This window comes from Thalia democratica, chromosome 1, assembly GCF_965202585.1.
Source record: "Thalia democratica chromosome 1, ktThaDemo2.hap1.1, whole genome shotgun sequence".
Lineage (NCBI taxonomy): Eukaryota > Metazoa > Chordata > Thaliacea > Salpida > Salpidae > Thalia > Thalia democratica.
Window position 1 is genome coordinate 105079973 of NC_139165.1, and position 19031 is coordinate 105099003.

Genomic DNA, 19031 nt, shown 5'->3' on the forward strand with positions numbered 1-19031 from the left:
CAATCTATGCTTTATCAAAATCACTATTTAAATAGTTTTAGATTTATTCTTAGTTCAAAAGTTCTTTTTAGTTTTGAAATAATTTACATTCTTTTTACTTACTACGTAAAAGGCAAAAACTCAAAAAGTTGTAGTAGTATCTATTCAATGCGGCTTGTTCAAAAACTATTTCTCGATGCTAATTATTCACAGGCAAGCAATCGGCGTTGGAACATTATTTCGGAAAATCTTGTTCCCTGGGCTCGAGTGTGAAGATTTCTGAATTCAGTTTAAAGAAAGATATCGCTGGTATGTTATTAGAAATATAAAGTAGATGATTTAGATTTATTAATAAAATGTTTTACTTATCATGATATTTATTTAGTAGTTTATTAGTTTTAATTCTAAATCAAAGTGGAACTTACGTTTAGCTTTAAAAAACAATATATTTTATAAATGATGAATTTTACCACACAAACGACAACAACAACATCCGAGACAACCTACGACCGGTTCTATATATTTATAAACACAAAATTGTTTAGAGTATAATGCGTTAAAAGTTAAAGATTAACAACCAGACTGTCTATAAAATGTAAACTAAACAAAATTGTAATTAAACAATCATTGTTATAAAAATCAAAGGTTGTTTGCCTTTGAATAAATATTTAAATTAAAGTAAACAAAAATGTTTAGAGATTTCAAACAAAAGTTTAAGTTGCAAGTTATTTCATACAGTCTGTAATGTAAATAATGTTATTAAAAATTATTTAGTTTTTTAGTACATTTACTAATGGTTTAATCAAAGTAATAAAAATCTTTACTTGTCAAAGTTTTTTTTTTTGTTTTGAAACATTTATTACTATCTTAACAGTTAAAACTTCATTTTAAGTATACAAAACGTAAGTAGAATATACTTGTTTTTGATTTTAAGTTGTATAAGCTAGATTAAACCGACTAATGTTTAGAAATATAATTTAAAAATATTTTATAAAGTTTTAAAACTTGTACATTAAATTAATAAAAGTTATGTTGTTTTCCTACTTATATTTAAACTTAATTACATATTGTAGTTGTATCCAAGTTATGGATTTAGTTTAATCCTAGTTATTAGTGAGCTTAGTAATTATTATATGTCTCCATAATATTGTGTTGTTGATTGTGTCTTGTAAACACTAATATCTTTTAATTGAATTTTTTAGTTTAAGAAACGGAAAAGTTTTGTAAATAAAAAGTTAATTTACTCAAAATAGTTAAATTTTTCCACAAAATAATTTTGTCAATTAATTAAAAATTTTACTTGTCTATCTACATATAGTCAAACAAGAATAATTTGTAAATTGTTATCAATTCCAAGTTGAGTATTACATTTAATCCTTATAATAGGATAAGTAGTTATTACATGTCTCCACATATTATACTGTGTTGTTGATTATGTCTTGCAAATAACATTGTTATTATAATTAATCCGATATTTCGAAACAAAGTTTACGGAAAAATTTTTAGAAATGTTAATGATATACCATAAAATAATTTTTTTAATAAAAAAGTTTTAAGTTTTTCTTGCAAAAAACATTGTTGTCAAACACAAATTAATTATTTAATTTTGATTAATACAAATTGAAATGTATGCTCCATATCTTGTTGTTATATACCTAAAAAAGAACTGGAATTTGTATAATACTATATATGAGTTATTTAATACTAAATATAAGTTTTTGAAATTATGTATGTGTTTTACTATTTTTTTACAAATAAACAAAGTTTAAAGTCAATTTAAGTTGGTATAATTTGTTGCGCTATAATAAAAATATAAAAATATTGTTATTATTAATAACGTCGAAAGATGCAGTTTCAAATTGCAATAATAAAATTTTTCGTTACATAACTTATTTTTTACAGTGTATATAATTCATTATTTTTAAGTTTTTTATGTAAGTCCTCGAAAAACATTAAAATCAGCATCTTTTATTCATCTACTAAAATTTCCGTGAATCTGTATATTTTTGCAAGCTAATTTAGTCACTTTAAACAAAAAAAACAGAAATAATACATAATAATTTAGAACAATTTTTATCAGTAGACAAAAAAGATAAAATAATTTGCTAGTGGTGTTTGTTATAAAAAGTTTTTGCTAAATAAGATATTTAGTTGTATAAAATATATAAATTTATTTCAGGCTTCAAGTTTTGTTTACTTACACGAAAGTAAAGAAAAAAAATTACTTTAAACTTGAATTGTATCAATAAAAACAGAAATAAAATAGAATTAAAGTTATTTAATGCATTAAAAAAAAGATTAGAGAAGATATATTAAACTTTTTTATTGGCACTTATTTAAAGTTAAACTTAGATTAGAAAGATTTAGTTCTAAATTTTTGATAACTTTTTTTAGTTAAAATTTGATTTTAAAATAAAAATAAATGTTATTTCGGTGTAATTTGTGGTAATTATTTTTATATATTCCCAGGAAAATAGCAAAAAAAAATCATTGAAAATAAATTTGCGGTACAAAAAATATTATTTTTAAATTATATCAAACAGGTACAACTATAATAAAAAAAGCTATTAACACATTTTAATTTTATTTAATCAATATAGTTACTAAAATATTAACTTAAAACATAAAAAAAACTATTTAAAAAAAATAATTTAAAATAGCAGGACACTTTTCAATCAATCTATAAAAATAAATTCCAATATAAACTTTAAATTGAACAAAATCCATCAAACATATTCCAATAAATTCCCATTTATTCTGACAGGTTTTTCTATTTTTGTTATTTATTTGAGCGTTGGTTAAATAAAATTTAATTGTTGTTTGTTTGTTTTTGTAAAGAAATGAAAATATTGTTTTAACACAAATTCGCAGCACTCTGTTTTATTTATATTTTTTTCCAGGAATGTTTAATTTTATTTTTTATTAAAAACAACACAAACCTTGGCTGATATTCGTATTTTTTTCTTAAATTTTCAAAAAAAAGAAAAACTCATGTATGTAAGAAATTCATCATTTATTGTTATTAAACAAATCCAAATAACAATTTACTTACTTAAAAAAATCATTATTTGACACTTTCTTTTCTAGAAATGTATTAAGTAAGACGGTTTTTATTTTAAAACTTGTGAATAATTTATAGTTTATTGTTTTACTACGTAGATATATTTTATTTCACACTTATATATTTCATTTATTCAACACTTTTATGTCATTTTGTTTTATTTATAACACTTGTCTTTTATATTTCATTTATTCAACAGTTTTATGTCATTTTGTTTTGTTTATAACACTTGTCTTTTATATTTGATTTATTCAACACTTATATTTCTTTTTTATTTATTTATAACACTTTTATTACGTGCACAACTGATTTATGGTTTGTTAAGCTGTCAAAGGCTCATATGATCTAAAAGACCTTTTATTTTCTTTATACTTTATTTAATCTTTGATTTAGTGGTTGATCATTTATATGTTGTATTTTTTTACCATATAAAAATATTTATGTTTTTCTAACCTTGCAATTTTACTGTAGTTTATAATTTTTAATATATACCTGTTTAAATATTTTTTATTAGTAAATCTGTTTTATATATTTAGTTATTTATGTATTATTTGTAAAATCTTTGCTTTTTATTTATTTTTAAACTCAGTAAAAGACTATTCCATTTAAAACAAACAGCTAATTTTTAACTACTTAAAGGTTAATCAAATGACTTTAATACTACACAAATAAGTAATTTGAAATAAATTAAATTTTTTAAAAAAGCAAATGCTAAACTTCTCACTCATTAAATTTTAAAGTAATATCTTGTGTGTAAAAATTAAGTTGACATTGCAACGCGTTTTGTTCAAGTTAATTATCCCACATATTTTGAATTAACTGTTGTAATATAACTGCTGACACAAATTAAAGTTTTAATTATAGCAGTCTCAAGTGTCTGCGGGTTTTAAGTGTTAACATTTGCATTAAATTACAACTTGATTTGTAGGAGCCTTAAATTCAATCTCAACTAAGTAAATTGTATGTACTTGAAGAATTTTAGTTTATATAAACTGTTTAAACCGATCAACAATTTGTTTGACTGTTCTCCCAAAAAGTTGTTCTTTAAGGGGTTCATACAATTACATCTACTGAAAAAAAAACAAATAAAAATTTTCAATTCCCATTAACACTACTTAAAGGTTTTTTAAGAGATTCAAACAGCAAACATACACATTATCAGAAGCGCGTGTTAATAAAAACATGTATAATGAATTTATTTTTTATTAAATACTATTACTTATAGGTTCCTCAAGCGACAAACAACATCATCAGAAGCACATATAGATAGAAAAATATTTAATTAAACATTTTATCAGGTTCCTCAAGCGACAAACAACATCATCAGAAACACGTTCTGGTTGAAACACCAGTCAGTGAAGATCATCCTCAGTACAGCAGAACGTTGTTTGTTGAAAACGTTCAGGAAAAAGACGACGAGAAACTAATCAGTCTCTTCAGCAAATACGACAAACATCTACTGGTAAGATGAAAATGTTTTATTATTTTTATTACATTAATAAATAAATAATTAGTCTTTTCAGTAAATACGATAAACATTTACTGGTAAGTTAATTATTACATATTAATTAAGGTATTGACGAAAAATTAATCAGTCTCTTCAGTAAATACAACAAACATTTGCTTGTAAGTTTAGATTTGTTTTATTTTATTGATTAGAAATTAATCAGTCTTTTCAGTAAATACGACAAACATTTACTTGTAAGTTTAGATTTGTTTTGTTATATTGATTAGAAATTAGTCATTCTTTTTAGTAAATATAACAAGCATTTACTCGTTAGTTTATGTTCGTTATTATTTAACATGTTATTATATGTATTAATTAATCTCTTGATAAAAATTTAAATAATTTTAGTTAAAATTTTATTTTATTCACTTTATTGTTTACAGGTTTAAACATTTTAGCTATAATAAGTTGTACTTAAGTAGTATACACAAAGTAAAAATAAGATCTTTATAGAAACTGAGTCGGCTATCGACTATTTTTATCTCAAAAGTAATTGGATTTAATCGGCTTTGTAGTAATAGTATTATAGTACTACCCTTTTTGTATTCAATTATACTTGAAATATATTGATCTCTGAAAATTTAGCTTCTTATTATAACTAAAAACAATGTAAACTTATTTTCACTTTTTTAATAAAAAAATAGGCATTTAAATATAATTGTATTAATTAAAAATTATAAATAGAATAACTGATTAAAATGTTTGAATTTAAAAACGTTCTAAAATTCTAGGATTTAAATTTCAACAATTTTTTTGTGTGAGAAAATATAAATTTTTTACTTTAATATCATTTTCAAGTAGAATTTCTGCCTTGCGACACAGCTTTGCAATTGTGTTGTTAAAATTTTGGTTGTTTTTTATCAGTAAAAATTGGTTTAAATTTTTAATCATAAATTATCAGATGTTTTAACAATGTTCATTTCAAAAGTTATAATAATTTTTATTATTTTTGCAACATAGTTTGAAAATTTTTTGGTAGTTATCTATTAGTTATTAAAAGATCAATAGGTTATACAAAATGTAAAATGCTCAAAGTTTGTGCAAAAACTTGTTTTTCAATAAGTGTAAAGTTTTACTTTTCCCATGTGGAAATTATAACAAATTTTCAACGTGATATCATCAGGTGATTGTAGATAATAAATATTAATATAATGATTAAAATGATAAAAAAGCAAAACAAAATATTATTCAGTTAAGACGGAAATTACAGCATGGAACTAGTTACACTGTCGTAGTTGATTATTAATATTAATCAAATTAGTATAATGATAAATAAATCTATAAAGAAAACATACAACTGAACTTAAAATGAGTTAAAAATGATTCAATAATTTAATAAACAAAATTACAAACAAATGTTAACTCAAACAGAATTTGGATCGCGGAAGTAATGACACAGTGATAATAGGCTAACCTAGTTAAAATAACAAATAAATAATAACTGACAAATGATAATTCAAACAGAATTTGGAGCGTGTATGTATGATACAGTCACAATTGATTATACTAATTATATAATAAATAAACAATAATTAAATTTACAAATATTAAAACAGAATTTGGAGTGCGGAAGTAATGACACTGTCATTGTAGATTATGCTGATCAATATAATACATATTAATAAAATAAATAACTTTAATAGAATTTGGAACGCGCAAGTAATGATACGGTCATAATAGACTATTCTAGTTAATATAACAAATAAACAATAATTAATAGTTTACTAAATATTAACTGAAACAGAATTTGGAACGTGGAAGTAACGACACGGTGATAATTGATTACTCAGATTAATATAATAAATATTAATTGAATAAATTAATTAAAACAGAATTTGGAGCGCGGAAGTAATGACACGGTGATAATAGATTACTCAGATGTGGCGGGAGTCGTTGAGACAATCAACAGGGTTTCTTCTGAATCCAAAAATAAACACATGAAGGTTAGTTGTTTTTAATTATTATAAAATAGTTTATATATTGATAAAACAATTAATAGAGTTTCATCTGAATCCAAGTTGAAAATATGAAGGTTATTATTTTAATTATAAAAAATGATATGCAATAAGACTAATTGATTGTCAGGGGTCGGCAGCCTTTTACAAGTCATTGGCCACTGTATTTTAATATTGTAAACTTATATAATTATAATCATTCTTAAGTAAATGACATGTCGTTTTGATTTAAGTTAGTTGTTGCATTTTTGATGTTCACCAGTTATTCTCTGTTCCTTTAGATGTGAATATTATACGATAATATAGTATTTAGTTGTAATTAAACATCTTGTGCTTTTCGGTTAGCTTGCATACTAAAACAATCAGTGACGTCACGTTAATAGTTTCGCAAAAGTTTTGATATAGTTGTCATATATAATATATTAAATATTTCTCCTTTGGTAGTCATCTTGTTAACTATTGTAATTTAACACCACGAACATATATGGTACCAACTAATTCAGTGCTTCTGAAATGGGGTTCCGCGGAACCCTAGGGTTCCGCGACGCCTCTCAGGGGTTCCGCAAAGCCTTTCGAAATTAAAAAAAAATTTGAAAGAAAAAAAACATAAATCATAAAACTTCAAAAAAAATGGAACACATAAAATGGAAAACATATATAATTATAGCATCCATTGATCTGCTTAGTGTGTATCTAGGGGTAGGACTTTTAATGGTACTCAATGGGTATTTAATGGGTAATTAATGGATAAAATTTGGCAACAAAACATCTTCCTTCTTGTTTACAAGAAGTTCTCTCAGCGTCGATTAAAACTGTTAATTTTATAAAGAAAATAGACACTAAGGCTAGATGTTTTAAAGACCTATGTGAAAGTTTAGATGCTGACCATCTGCGACTTCTCTAAATGAAGTTCGCTGGCTGTCGAAGGGACGGACACTAGTTCGTCTCGATGAATTAAAGGAGCAGGTGTTCACCTTTCTTAAAGATAAAGGCTCAGAATTAGTGAAGTTCTTTGAAGATGATGTTTTTTTTGGCCAGGCTAGCTTATCTCACTGATATTTTTAAAGAATTAAACGCTTTGAACTTAAGCATGCAAGGGAAGCAAAATTCCATTTTTGTCATGACAGACAAGATTGAGGCGTTTAAAAATAGAATTACATTTTGGAAGAAAAAGGTTAGCAATGATAATTTTGCGATGTTTTACCGGTTTTATGAGGCCCATGAAAAATGCATAGAACTCAAATTCTCTGACGAATTATACAACCACCTTGATCTTTTGTCTATAAAGTTTCAACATTATTTTCCTGAAGATGTTCGCATTGGAAGTTTATGGATTTTGAATCCTTTTATGTGTGATATTGCTTTAGAAGAAGTAATTATTAATTAATAGTATCTGAAGATAGTAATTTAAAATTGATTTTCAAAGGTAAGGAGATTTTAGATTTTTGGATATGTGCAGTTTCAAAGTACCCCGTCTTAGCAAAGCGTGCAGTAAAGTTTCTTTTACCATTCACCACCACTTATCTTTGCGAGTCCAGCTTTTCGCATGTAACAAACATTAAAACGAAGCAAAGGAACTGTATGCTGACTCCAACCTTATCTGCTTGTCTCCGTCTCAGTCTATCCAAAATTAAACCGCGCATTGACATGCATGTTGCTAAGAGACAAGTTCAAGTTTCGTACTAAATGTTTTTTTTTTAATTTTTCGTTAGGTATTTTACCCGTTTATTACAGTAATCTGTGAATTCGATTAGGTTCATGTTCATCTCGTTATTGTTTGTAGCTCTCATTTTATTTTTATTATGCAAGGAAAGATTTTTATGACATTGCGATTAATCATGTTTATTTTCGTTTATTTATTATAGAATCATAAAATACCTATTGCCTCTGGCGCACTTTGAGTTTGACTCGACTTAATACTATTACAATTGGTATGATTTCTAACAACGATATAGTTTTGCTAAAAATTTTTTTTTTATTGAAATTCTTTTGTTTTTTGCAGGAAATATTATATTAAACATTTTATGTAAAATTAAACTAGGGGTTCCGCGGAAAAGTTGAACTTTTGAAAAGGGTTCCGCCACTAGAAAAAGGTTCAGAAGCACTGAACTAATTAGTTTAATATTAACAATTAGATACAAGCTCATGGCTTGTGACGTATACTTAAAAAAATATAAGATAAATTTAGTTTATGTGTTTCGTTAAAAGTATTTTGAAAAACTGTTGAAATTAGTTTTACCTTAAATTTAACGCTTCTAAACGAACGTTGTATTAAAGTTTTTAAAAAATTTTTAAATCTACTTGGCCCAAAAACACTTTCTGATAAATACAGCCTGCCAAATAGAAAATTTAACCAACCCTGTGTTATGTCGTATAAGGTGTCGCTCTACAAACGTAATGAAATCAAATAGAAAAATCTTATGTTATTTAGAGTTTTGAAGTTAAGATATATTCATAAACATGAGTTTAAAATCTTACAAGATTTGATAAAAAAATCATATAATGTTTGGAAGTAAAAAACTTTATGTCAACAATAAAAAGTCAATCTTAACACGTCATTAAATTGCTTCATATAATTTATTTAAAATATGACCAGTAATGAATATAATCAATTATAAATTATTTACTTAAAATGTTTTACATTTTTAACATCCTAGTGACGTAATGAAATTAAAAATTGCATATATATTTTTTAAATCGTATAAATTGAAAATATACAAAGTAACTCAGCACTGAAATCCTTCTTCTCAAATTTTAAGTCACTTAATGCGGCTAAACAATTATCTATTAATTGCACCGACTTTTATTGTGGGGACAGTCAACAAACTAACTATTCTCCAAGCAGATTTTTTTGGTTCCGTTGTATTTTAGTCCTAAAACAGTTTGTGCAAAACATTAAAGTGTTTTTTCCATAAAAATGTTTCTGAAAACAGTTTTCAACTTTTTCAAGTTACATTTTTAAAGTTCCGTGTCCCGCAAAATAATTTTCTGGTAAATTTGGAAAAGCCGCCCACTTTTACTATAAGGGATAGCATATTAAAGTTAGAAAACATATATTTTAGTTGTACATACGAAAATAAAGAATGTCGATCTTCGATGCTAAAATTACCAAGTCACCTAACTGTGGCTTAACAAATAACCTTAGAATATATACAAATTAAGATAAAAGTAAACGAGTAGCATGTAGTCAATTAAATTAGTATTTTAAAGTTTTGATTTCTGATCTTTCTAAGTATATAAGTTTTTCAGAAAAAATATATAACAAAAAAAAAAAAATGACCAAATGAAATTCACGTCTTGAAAAAAGTTCCGGAGATTGTAAATTCGTAAAATCACTAAATTTTAACTGAAAATAAAAAATTCATACTGGGTTTTGAAATGTCAAAATAGTTTTGATATTTATATTTATTTATAAGTATAAAAGTTAAGTTTTTTACAAGTGAGGTGACGGGTTTACTTAATGAGTTTTTTTTGGCGGATTTGATCGAAAAAATCTTTGCTGGCCGTAAGTTTTAAAACTATGTTAAAAAATAATTTAAAAAATGTCTTTCAAATCATATTTGTAATGAACAGGTCATTTGGCAACAATAAGCTCAGAAATAAGTTGAGCAGATCTTTTTAAACAAACATCCTAAAACGCTCGTTTTGCAAAAGTTGCTTACAAGCAAGAACTGCATCAAAATTTTTACTTGATGGTCGGATCTTGACCGCAGTTTGCCAATTTCAAGTTAAAGGTATCAAATATATCACATCTGTTTAACTCCTACATTTACTAAGTGAAACATTCGATAAAGTTATATTAGTAAGTATTGAATTTTCATGTTTATATAAGTTGCATTTTCAAGAGTCTAGTGACTTCACGATTTCAAAATTCGCACAATTTTTATTTGGAAATTGTACAAATTTTTAATCATAAAAAAGTTTTGTTATTACAATTTCCCATTCATTCAGTGGATTGATTTTAAAGCTACACTCAGGTAGCTAAATAATAAATTAATGAATGTTTAATCCACAGTAGGTCTACCGCATTTGGTCGTCAAAGAGAGGAAGGAGTCTTTGTAAATAGTAGATTAAGAACTTTTAAAAAAATATAACTATACTTTTTTAATAACAATTACTTTGGTGCACTTAATTTTTATTTAAGAATCTAGTTGTAAATATTATGAGTGCTTTCGTGTTTTTAAAAATTATTTTGAAATTTTGCTACAACTTAGTGACGTCACGCGTTGAAAAATTGCATAAAAATAATTTTGAAAATTAATTAAATATTTTCATCCTGCTATAATTTCTCTTTCTTCAGTCATCCTGTTTAAGGAATGGAATTTGAAGCTACTTAATAGTAGCTATACTATAAACAGTTCGCCATTTAAACTGCGTTAGTGGTTTGAACGGTACTGCTCTGCATTTATTAGGAGAACAGATAATATTGAGCTTTTTAAAAACAAATATTTAATGCACATTAATTTTCAATATCTAGTTAGTGTTTTTTAAAAGAAGATTAGGGGTAGCACATTTAGTGTATTAGTTAAATACGATTTATGCAAATCTGACTCATCTATTTAAACTAATTATTTCAGCACTTACCTTCAGCACTACAGTGGTAAACTGCGTACCGTCAAGCAAAAATGTCTTTGTACTTATTATGTTGAGAACTACTCGAGCAAATAATATCAAGATTTTTAAATTATACGATGATCTTTATTTAGTTTCAGTATCTAGTTGTACTTATCAAAAAGGAGTAACATTATGATTATTTTGAATTAACATGAGTAGTGCAGATCTGAGACCTCAAATTAGTTATTTAAGCTCTTTAATTTAAGTTCTTTAACTATCTTAACTCTACTTCTTCTTCTTTTTAATAACTCGAACTGTTTAGTTACTTTTATTTCAAACTCTGCTTTCTCAAACATATAGTGACGTAATGTAGTTTTAAATAGCAAAAATATGTTTTAAAGTTTGTATAAACACTAAAATAATCTGTCTCAATTATTACGAACACGATTAAAAATGGGTGTATATTTGAAGCCACGCCATGTGGCTAATACAATGTTATATTAATTTTTATTTTCAAAATTTTAAAAATTCACATGCTCATCATAAATTAAAAACAACATATTATTAATTACTTCCCTTAGCTAAGGTTAAAAAAATAAATTTTATGATTACACCATTAGCCGCCAGTTTTCTTTGGCAAAAATTTCATATTACGAAGCTCTTCAAGTTAAAAGTTGTTTAGTTTAATGATCTCTATATTAAAATATTTTGATGATATTAATACAGTAAAAAATGTTTTTTATCCAATGCTCTATAACACTGTTAGGCAGCCTTTTACAGGGTTGCCAAAAAACTTGTAATCCTGAAAAAAACCAGGAATTTGAAAAAAAATTGAAAAAACCTTGATTTTGAACATAATTGTAATAAAGTAGTCATTTAGATAATAAAACGGTTTGCTTAGAATAAAGTTTTAAATGCATAAGAAATACTGGTTTTGCAGAAGTAGTTTCCAATGTCCGTTTGCAGGGCCTGGCAGCCACAACGGAACAGATACTGCCTCTGAGTAACTTGAAATCATCTTAAAATACTGTTACTTACAATATTAGGCAATATTAGAATATCAAATATGCATATCAACATAGGGAATATAAATATATGGAATCAATAACAAATACTAATAATAATATGAACATTTAACAGGATCTAACAATTTTAAACAATTATATATAAATACAGATAACTTAAACTACCACTAATATACTAAATAAATCACTAGTATATTTTAAACAACTAATTTTTACTAATTTTTATTATTAAACAAATTAGAAATGTAAACTTCAATTAAAGATAATAAAGAGAGATAAACAGTATTTACAAGATAGCAGTTCTCTGAAGCCTTAACATATTACTTTCAATACATATAATGTCAACTCAAGCCCTATCATTCAAATCTGCCATATAAAAAAGTGTCTTCAAAAAAACAACAAAACTTATCCATTGTTACGTAATATCTTTTAATTTTAGCGTTCTTAGAAATAAATAACTTTTTTGTACTTTTTCGAATAAGCCTAACATTACACTATCTTTCCTTAAAAGTCTATTTTAGAATTACTGCTAGGATTTTCTAAAACATTTCAGGATCAACCAGAAGGTTTAAATTAATAAGAAAAAAAAAAAAAACTTTAAAATGTGTGTTAATCTGGTACACCTTTCAAAATTAAAAAAAAACTCTAAAGCAACATAAAATTTTGAACTCTCTATACAGCAAACACTTCAAACAAACAAAATCAAAATATGATCACTAGCACCAAAAAAAACAAAAAATATATATTTATACTAAAAAAAAAAGCATGAAGTGTGTTTAATCATTAAATTGCAAAAGTAAATAAAAAGGAATACATTGCTTTCAAGTACCAAAAATTGAAGTAAGATTAAACTCTAAAAAAAAATGAAAGCATAAAAAATTATAATTTACATTTGAAACAAAAATTTTATAACAATTTTAATCCAACAACAAAAAATATGTGGTGCAGTCAATCAATTTAATTGCAAAGTAAACAAAAATAAATAGGAATACATTGCTGTTATGTACCTAAAAAATTGGAGTAAATTTTAACACTTATTTCAAAAATAAAAACTTAAAATATAGAAAATTTGGTATGTTAAATGCAATTAAACAACTAAACTATAATAAAAGATAGTTTCAAGATAATCTTTATTAACACTAAAATCTCTATTGAAACAGTGAATTTGAATTTAAAACTAAAAAAATATTACTTTACACAAAAATATTAATGAATTGTTATTTACCAATTTTATGTTTCAAAATTTTAAAGTAACATGTTAGGTGTAAACTCAAAATAAAGAAATTAAAGCATAAAAATTCAGTTTTATACATTTTAATAAAAAAAATAAAATAATTTCAGCAAAAAAAAAAATAGTAATATCTTTAATTTACAGTGTTAAACTTACAAAATGTCACCAAATCCTTCAGCCAATCAGGATTTCCCAAACGCCATTTCACTGACTCTCCTCCTCAGATCAGTAACTCGCTGCTGGCTCCAACATTGTTGCTCCTCCACAGGCCATCTCCACGGTCTTAGCCTGATTGTCTCCGGCTGTGCTGATAGTTTGGAATATTGGACTGCTGCCATCGTTTTGCAGTGGACTGCTTCCTGACAGTTGATGAAATGTGACTGCCACCGTCATCTTGCAGTGGCTATTTGTGACAACATGCTGCTCCCTCCTACTGTTGAACTCTTAATGAAATGCAACTGCTACTGTTATTTTTCAGTGGCTGTCAGTGACAACTTTCAACCAGTTGAAGAACTGCTATTGATAAAACTGTTTAAAAAGAAAACAAAAACAGAAAAAACAAACCCATTGAATCAAAAAACCACAAAAAAGTATATATATACCAGCAGGCCAAAGCCTACTGCAGAAAAATTGAGAAAAAAAAAAAAAAAAAAAATTCCACCAAAGAATATCTATTCATCTAATTCAGACAACACTCTGAAGAAAATAGGGACTTCAACAAACTACTATTTACCAACAAAAATACCAAGTGTCTTTTTATGCATTTTATTTTAAATTTATTATCTATTTATTAATCCTTTTTATTTATTAAAATTGTAGGAAAATGAATGAACTAAAAAAAAAAACACAATAAAACAAGAAACCCCATAGTTAACATAGAAAAATTACTAGTTATTAGAACTATTATATATAACAATATAATAATTATTTTTAGTTTGCTAGCAATGTAATATAATACTATTACTGTACTTTAATTTTAGTTAATAATAATAAGAATTAAATAAAGAAGTTACTAGTTACAATAATTAATGTGCGATCTTCCTAATATTTAATCAGTGTAGATTATTTGTGCCGCCATTTGTGAAAAATGGAGAATGAAGCTTTATTTACATCAGATACATCTTTAATTATGTATGGCCATATGTGAAAGGTAAACCAACTTAAATACTTTCTCAGATTTTGCTTTTCAACCATAATTTCAAGATCAGGCTTACTAATAACTTTTGCTATAGGTGAAAACTCCTTATCCACCACTTTACTGCATTTTTTTTTTGTGCACGACGCTGAAGTCTCTTTTCTTGGTGAAATTTTTGCCCTTTGGATGTCACTGTGGTTCCTCTTTGTAGAAATCTTGGACACTGTTTCCTTTCGCAGCTCCTTTGCAATAACAATGTCATTTTCCTTAATTGAACTTCCAGGTTTAACATTCCTTGGCAAGACCTTTGCCCTCTGGATGTCACTGTGATTCCTCTTTGTAAAACTATTGGACACCGTTTCCTTTGGCAGCTCCTCTGCCCTAAAAATGTCATTTTCCTTAATTGAACTTCCAGGTTTAACATTCCTTGGCAAGACCTTTGCCCTCTGGATGTCACTGTGATTCCTCTTTGTACAACTATTGGACACCGTTTTCTTTGGCAGCTCCTCTGCCCTAAAAATTTCATTTTCCTTAATTGAACTTCTAAGTTTAACATTCCTTGGCAAGACCTTTGCCCTTTGGATGTCACTGTGGTTCCTCTTTGTACAAATCTTGGACACCGTTTCCTTTGGCAGCTCCTCTGCCCTAAAAATTCCATTTTCCTTAATTGAACTTCCGGGTTTAACTGATTTCTCATCTGGTACATTGGAAAAATCTAATCTTTTAACTGGCAATAATATTTCTGATATGATTGTTTGGGTAGGTAGGGTTGGTTTTTTGATGTGGCAACTGGCGTTTGGGTTTAGCTGTCTGGGGGTGGTCTTAATTATTGAGTAAACAGCTTTAGTGTGAGATGGGTAACCCCCAATCACTCTCCCTCTCACTGCTGGGAGTGTAGCTTTCAGTCTGTTAACCCTGTTCTTCACCTCCTGAAGCTCCTGATCCAATCTAGCAAGTCGTAGTTGAGATTCAAGTGCCTCTGCCTCTCGCCTTGCTTTCATGAGCTCACGCATCAACTCAACTTCTTGGTTTTGACGTTCAAACCGTTCCTGCTCACGCCTTGTCTCCTCTCTTTCTAAGATAAGTTTTTCTAGTTGCTTCTGCTCCTGCTTTGCCATCTTGATCTCAAATGCCTTCTCATTTACTAATCTTTCAAACTGTTTGCTCCTCTGTTTTGTTCTCTCAAGATCCCATCCCTGCTCTATTGCTAAAGAAGTGTCTCTTGTAGCTATTTCGTGGTCAGTTGCTAATGGGTTGTCGTGTTCCACAATGACATTGTTGCCAAGTGTTTGGTACGGGTCACCATGTCCGTTCGCGAGGCCTGGCAGCCACAACGGAACAGATACTGCCTCTGAGTAACTTGAAATCATCTTAAAATACTGTTACTTACAATATTAGGCAATATTAGAATATCAAATATGCATATCAACATAGGGAATATAAATATATGGAATCAATAACAAATACTAATAATAATATGAACATTTAACAGGATCTAACAATTTTAAACAATTATATATAAATACAGATAACTTAAACTACCACTAATATACTAAATAAATCACTAGTATATTTTAAACAACTAATTTTTACTAATTTTTATTATTAAACAAATTAGAAATGTAAACTTCAATTAAAGATAATAAAGAGAGATAAACAGTATTTACAAGATAGCAGTTCTCTGAAGCCTTAACATATTACTTTCAATACATATAATGTCAACTCAAGCCCTATCATTCAAATCTGCCATATAAAAAAGTGTCTTCAAAAAAACAACAAAACTTATCCATTGTTACGTAATATCTTTTAATTTTAGCGTTCTTAGAAATAAATAACTTTTTTGTACTTTTTCGAATAAGCCTAACATTACACCAAGATAAAATTGTATCGAAATTTTTGCTTGATTGAATCTTGATCGCAGTTTGCTGATTCTTAATTAACCGTTTAAAATATATCACATCTGTTGAACTGCTTAATACAAACTTAATTAATTAAGTGAAAAGTTCGATATAATAGTTTATATTGAATTTTCGTATTTAATAAAAAGTTGAATTCTGAAGAGTCTAGTGACGTCACTTGTCAAAACTTGCATACTTTTTTTTTGGAAATTGTACAAATATTTTATCATGTTAAAAATTTGTATTTCACATCCACATCATTTAGTAAATTCAATTTTGTAGCTACTATTAGACAGCTAAGTCAAAAATTAATGAATGTTCAATCCACAGTAGGTCTAAGGCAAATGGCCCGCCAATAGAGGAGTCTTTGTTAATAGTAGATTGAGAACTTATAAATAAAATACAACTATACTTTTTATTACAAACAATCACTTAATTTTCATTTAAGAAGTTGTGAATATTATGAGTGTTTTCGTATTTATTTTAAAATTTTGCAACAGCTTGGTGACGTCACGCGTGGAAAAATTGCATAAAAATAATTTTTGAAAATTATTTAAATTTTTTCATCCTGCTTGAATTTCATCTTCGTCAACCATCAGATGTTGAAAGAATGGATTTTGAAGCTATCAAGAGTAGCTATATTATAAACAGTTTGCCATCTAGACTGCGTTAGTATTAAGACGGAACTGCTCTGCGTTTATTAGGAGAACAGATAATATTGAGCTGTTAAAAACCAATACTTCATGCACATTAATTTTCAATATCTAGTTAGTGTTTTTTAAAAGAAGATTAGGGGTAGCACATTTAGTGTATTAGTTTAATATGACTTATGCAATTCTGACTCAACTATTTAAACTAATTATCTCAGCACTTACCTTCAGCACTACAGTGGTAAACTGCGTACCGTCAAGCAAAAATGTCTCCGTACTTATTATGTTGAGAACTACTCGAGCAAATAATATCAAGATTTTTAAATTATACGATGATCTTTGTTTAGTTTCAGTATCTAGTTGTACTTATCAAAAAGGAATAACATTATGATTATTTTGAATTAACATGAGTAGTGCAGATCTGAGACCTCAAATTAGTTATTTAAGCTCTTTAATTTAAGTTCTTTAACTATTTTAACTCTACTTCTTCTTCTTTTTTATAACTCGAACTGTTTTAGTTACTTTTATTTTAAACTCTGCTTTCTCAAACATATAGTGACGTAATGTAGTTTTTAAATAGCAAAAATATTTTTTAAAGTTTCTATAAACACTAAAATAATCCGTCTCAATTATTACGAACACGAATAAAATTGGGAGTATATTTGAAGCCACGCCATGTGGCTAATACAATGTTATACTATTATTTATTTTCAAAGTTTAAAATTCATATGTACATCATAAATTAAAAACAACATATTATTAATTACTTCCCTTAGCAAAGGTTAAAAAAATAAATTTCATGATTACACCATTAGCCGCCAGTTTTCTTTGGCAAAAATTTCCTATTACGAAGCTCTTCAAGTTAAAAGTTGTATAGTTTAATGATCTCTATATTAAAATATTTTGATGATATTAATACCGTAAAAAATGTTTTTTATCCAATGCTCTATAACACTGTTAGGCAGCCTTTTACAGGGTTGCCAAAAAACTTGTAATCCTGAAAAAACCAGGAATTTGAAAAAAATTGAAAAAACCTTGATTTTGAACACAATTGTAATAAAGTAGTCATTTAGATAATAAAACGGTTTGCTTAGAATACAGTTTTAAATGCATAAGAAATACTGGTTTTGCAGAAGTAGTTTCCAAGATAAAATTGTATCGAAATTTTTGATTGATTGGATCTTGATCGCAGTTTGCTGATTCCTAATTAACCGTTTAAAATGCATCACATCTGTTGAACTCATGTATTTACTAAGTGAAAAATTCAATATAATAGTTTATATTGAATTTTCGTATTAAATAAAAAGTTGAATTCTGAAGAGTCTAGTGACGTCACTTGTCAAAACTTGCATAATTTTTTTTGGAAATTGTACAAATATTTTATTATGTTAAATATCTCATCCACATCCACATCATTTAGTAAATTCAATTTTGTACCTACTTTTAGACAGCTAAGTCAAAAATTAATGAATGCTCAATCCACAGTAGGTCTAAGGCAAATGGACCGCCAATACAGGAGTCTTTGGTAATAGTAGATTGAGAACTTATAAATAAAATACAACTATACTTTTTATTACAAACAATTGCTTAATTTTCATTTAAGAAGTTGTGAATATTATGAGTGTTTTCGTATTTAGTTTAAGATTTTGAACAACTTGGTGACGTCACGAGTGGAAAAATTGCATGAAAATAATTTTGAAAATTAAATAAATATTTTCATCCTGCTAAAATTTCTCTTTAGTTAGTCATCCTGTTAAAAGAATGGAATCGAAGCTACTTAAGAGTAGCTATACTACTAACGGTTTACCATCTAAACTGCGTTAAATTTAAAACGGTACTGCTCTGCATTTATTAGGAGAACAGATAATATTGAGCTTTTTAAAAACCAATACTTTATGCACATTTGTTTTCAATATCTAGTTGTGTTTATTAAAATAAGATATGGGTAGCACATTGAGTGTATTAGTTTAATATGATTTATGCAAGTCTGACTCAACTATTTAAACTAATTATCTCAGCACTTACCTTCAGCAATA

General features: G+C 26.9%; 1 protein-coding gene across 6 annotated transcripts in view; it reads left to right on the forward strand.

Annotated features, from left to right (window-relative positions):
• Positions 1 to 19031, forward strand: part of LOC145843305 (uncharacterized) — a 116760-nt gene that overhangs the window by 36738 nt on the left and 60991 nt on the right. For all 6 annotated transcript variants that reach the window (XM_082950802.1, XM_082950950.1, XM_082950958.1 and 3 more), the window contains 3 exons: positions 193 to 288; positions 4339 to 4502; positions 6380 to 6490. In XM_082950802.1, coding sequence (XP_082806928.1) covers positions 193 to 288; positions 4339 to 4502; positions 6380 to 6490 — 371 coding nt within the window. The remainder of the gene's footprint in view (positions 1 to 192; positions 289 to 4338; positions 4503 to 6379; positions 6491 to 19031) is intronic.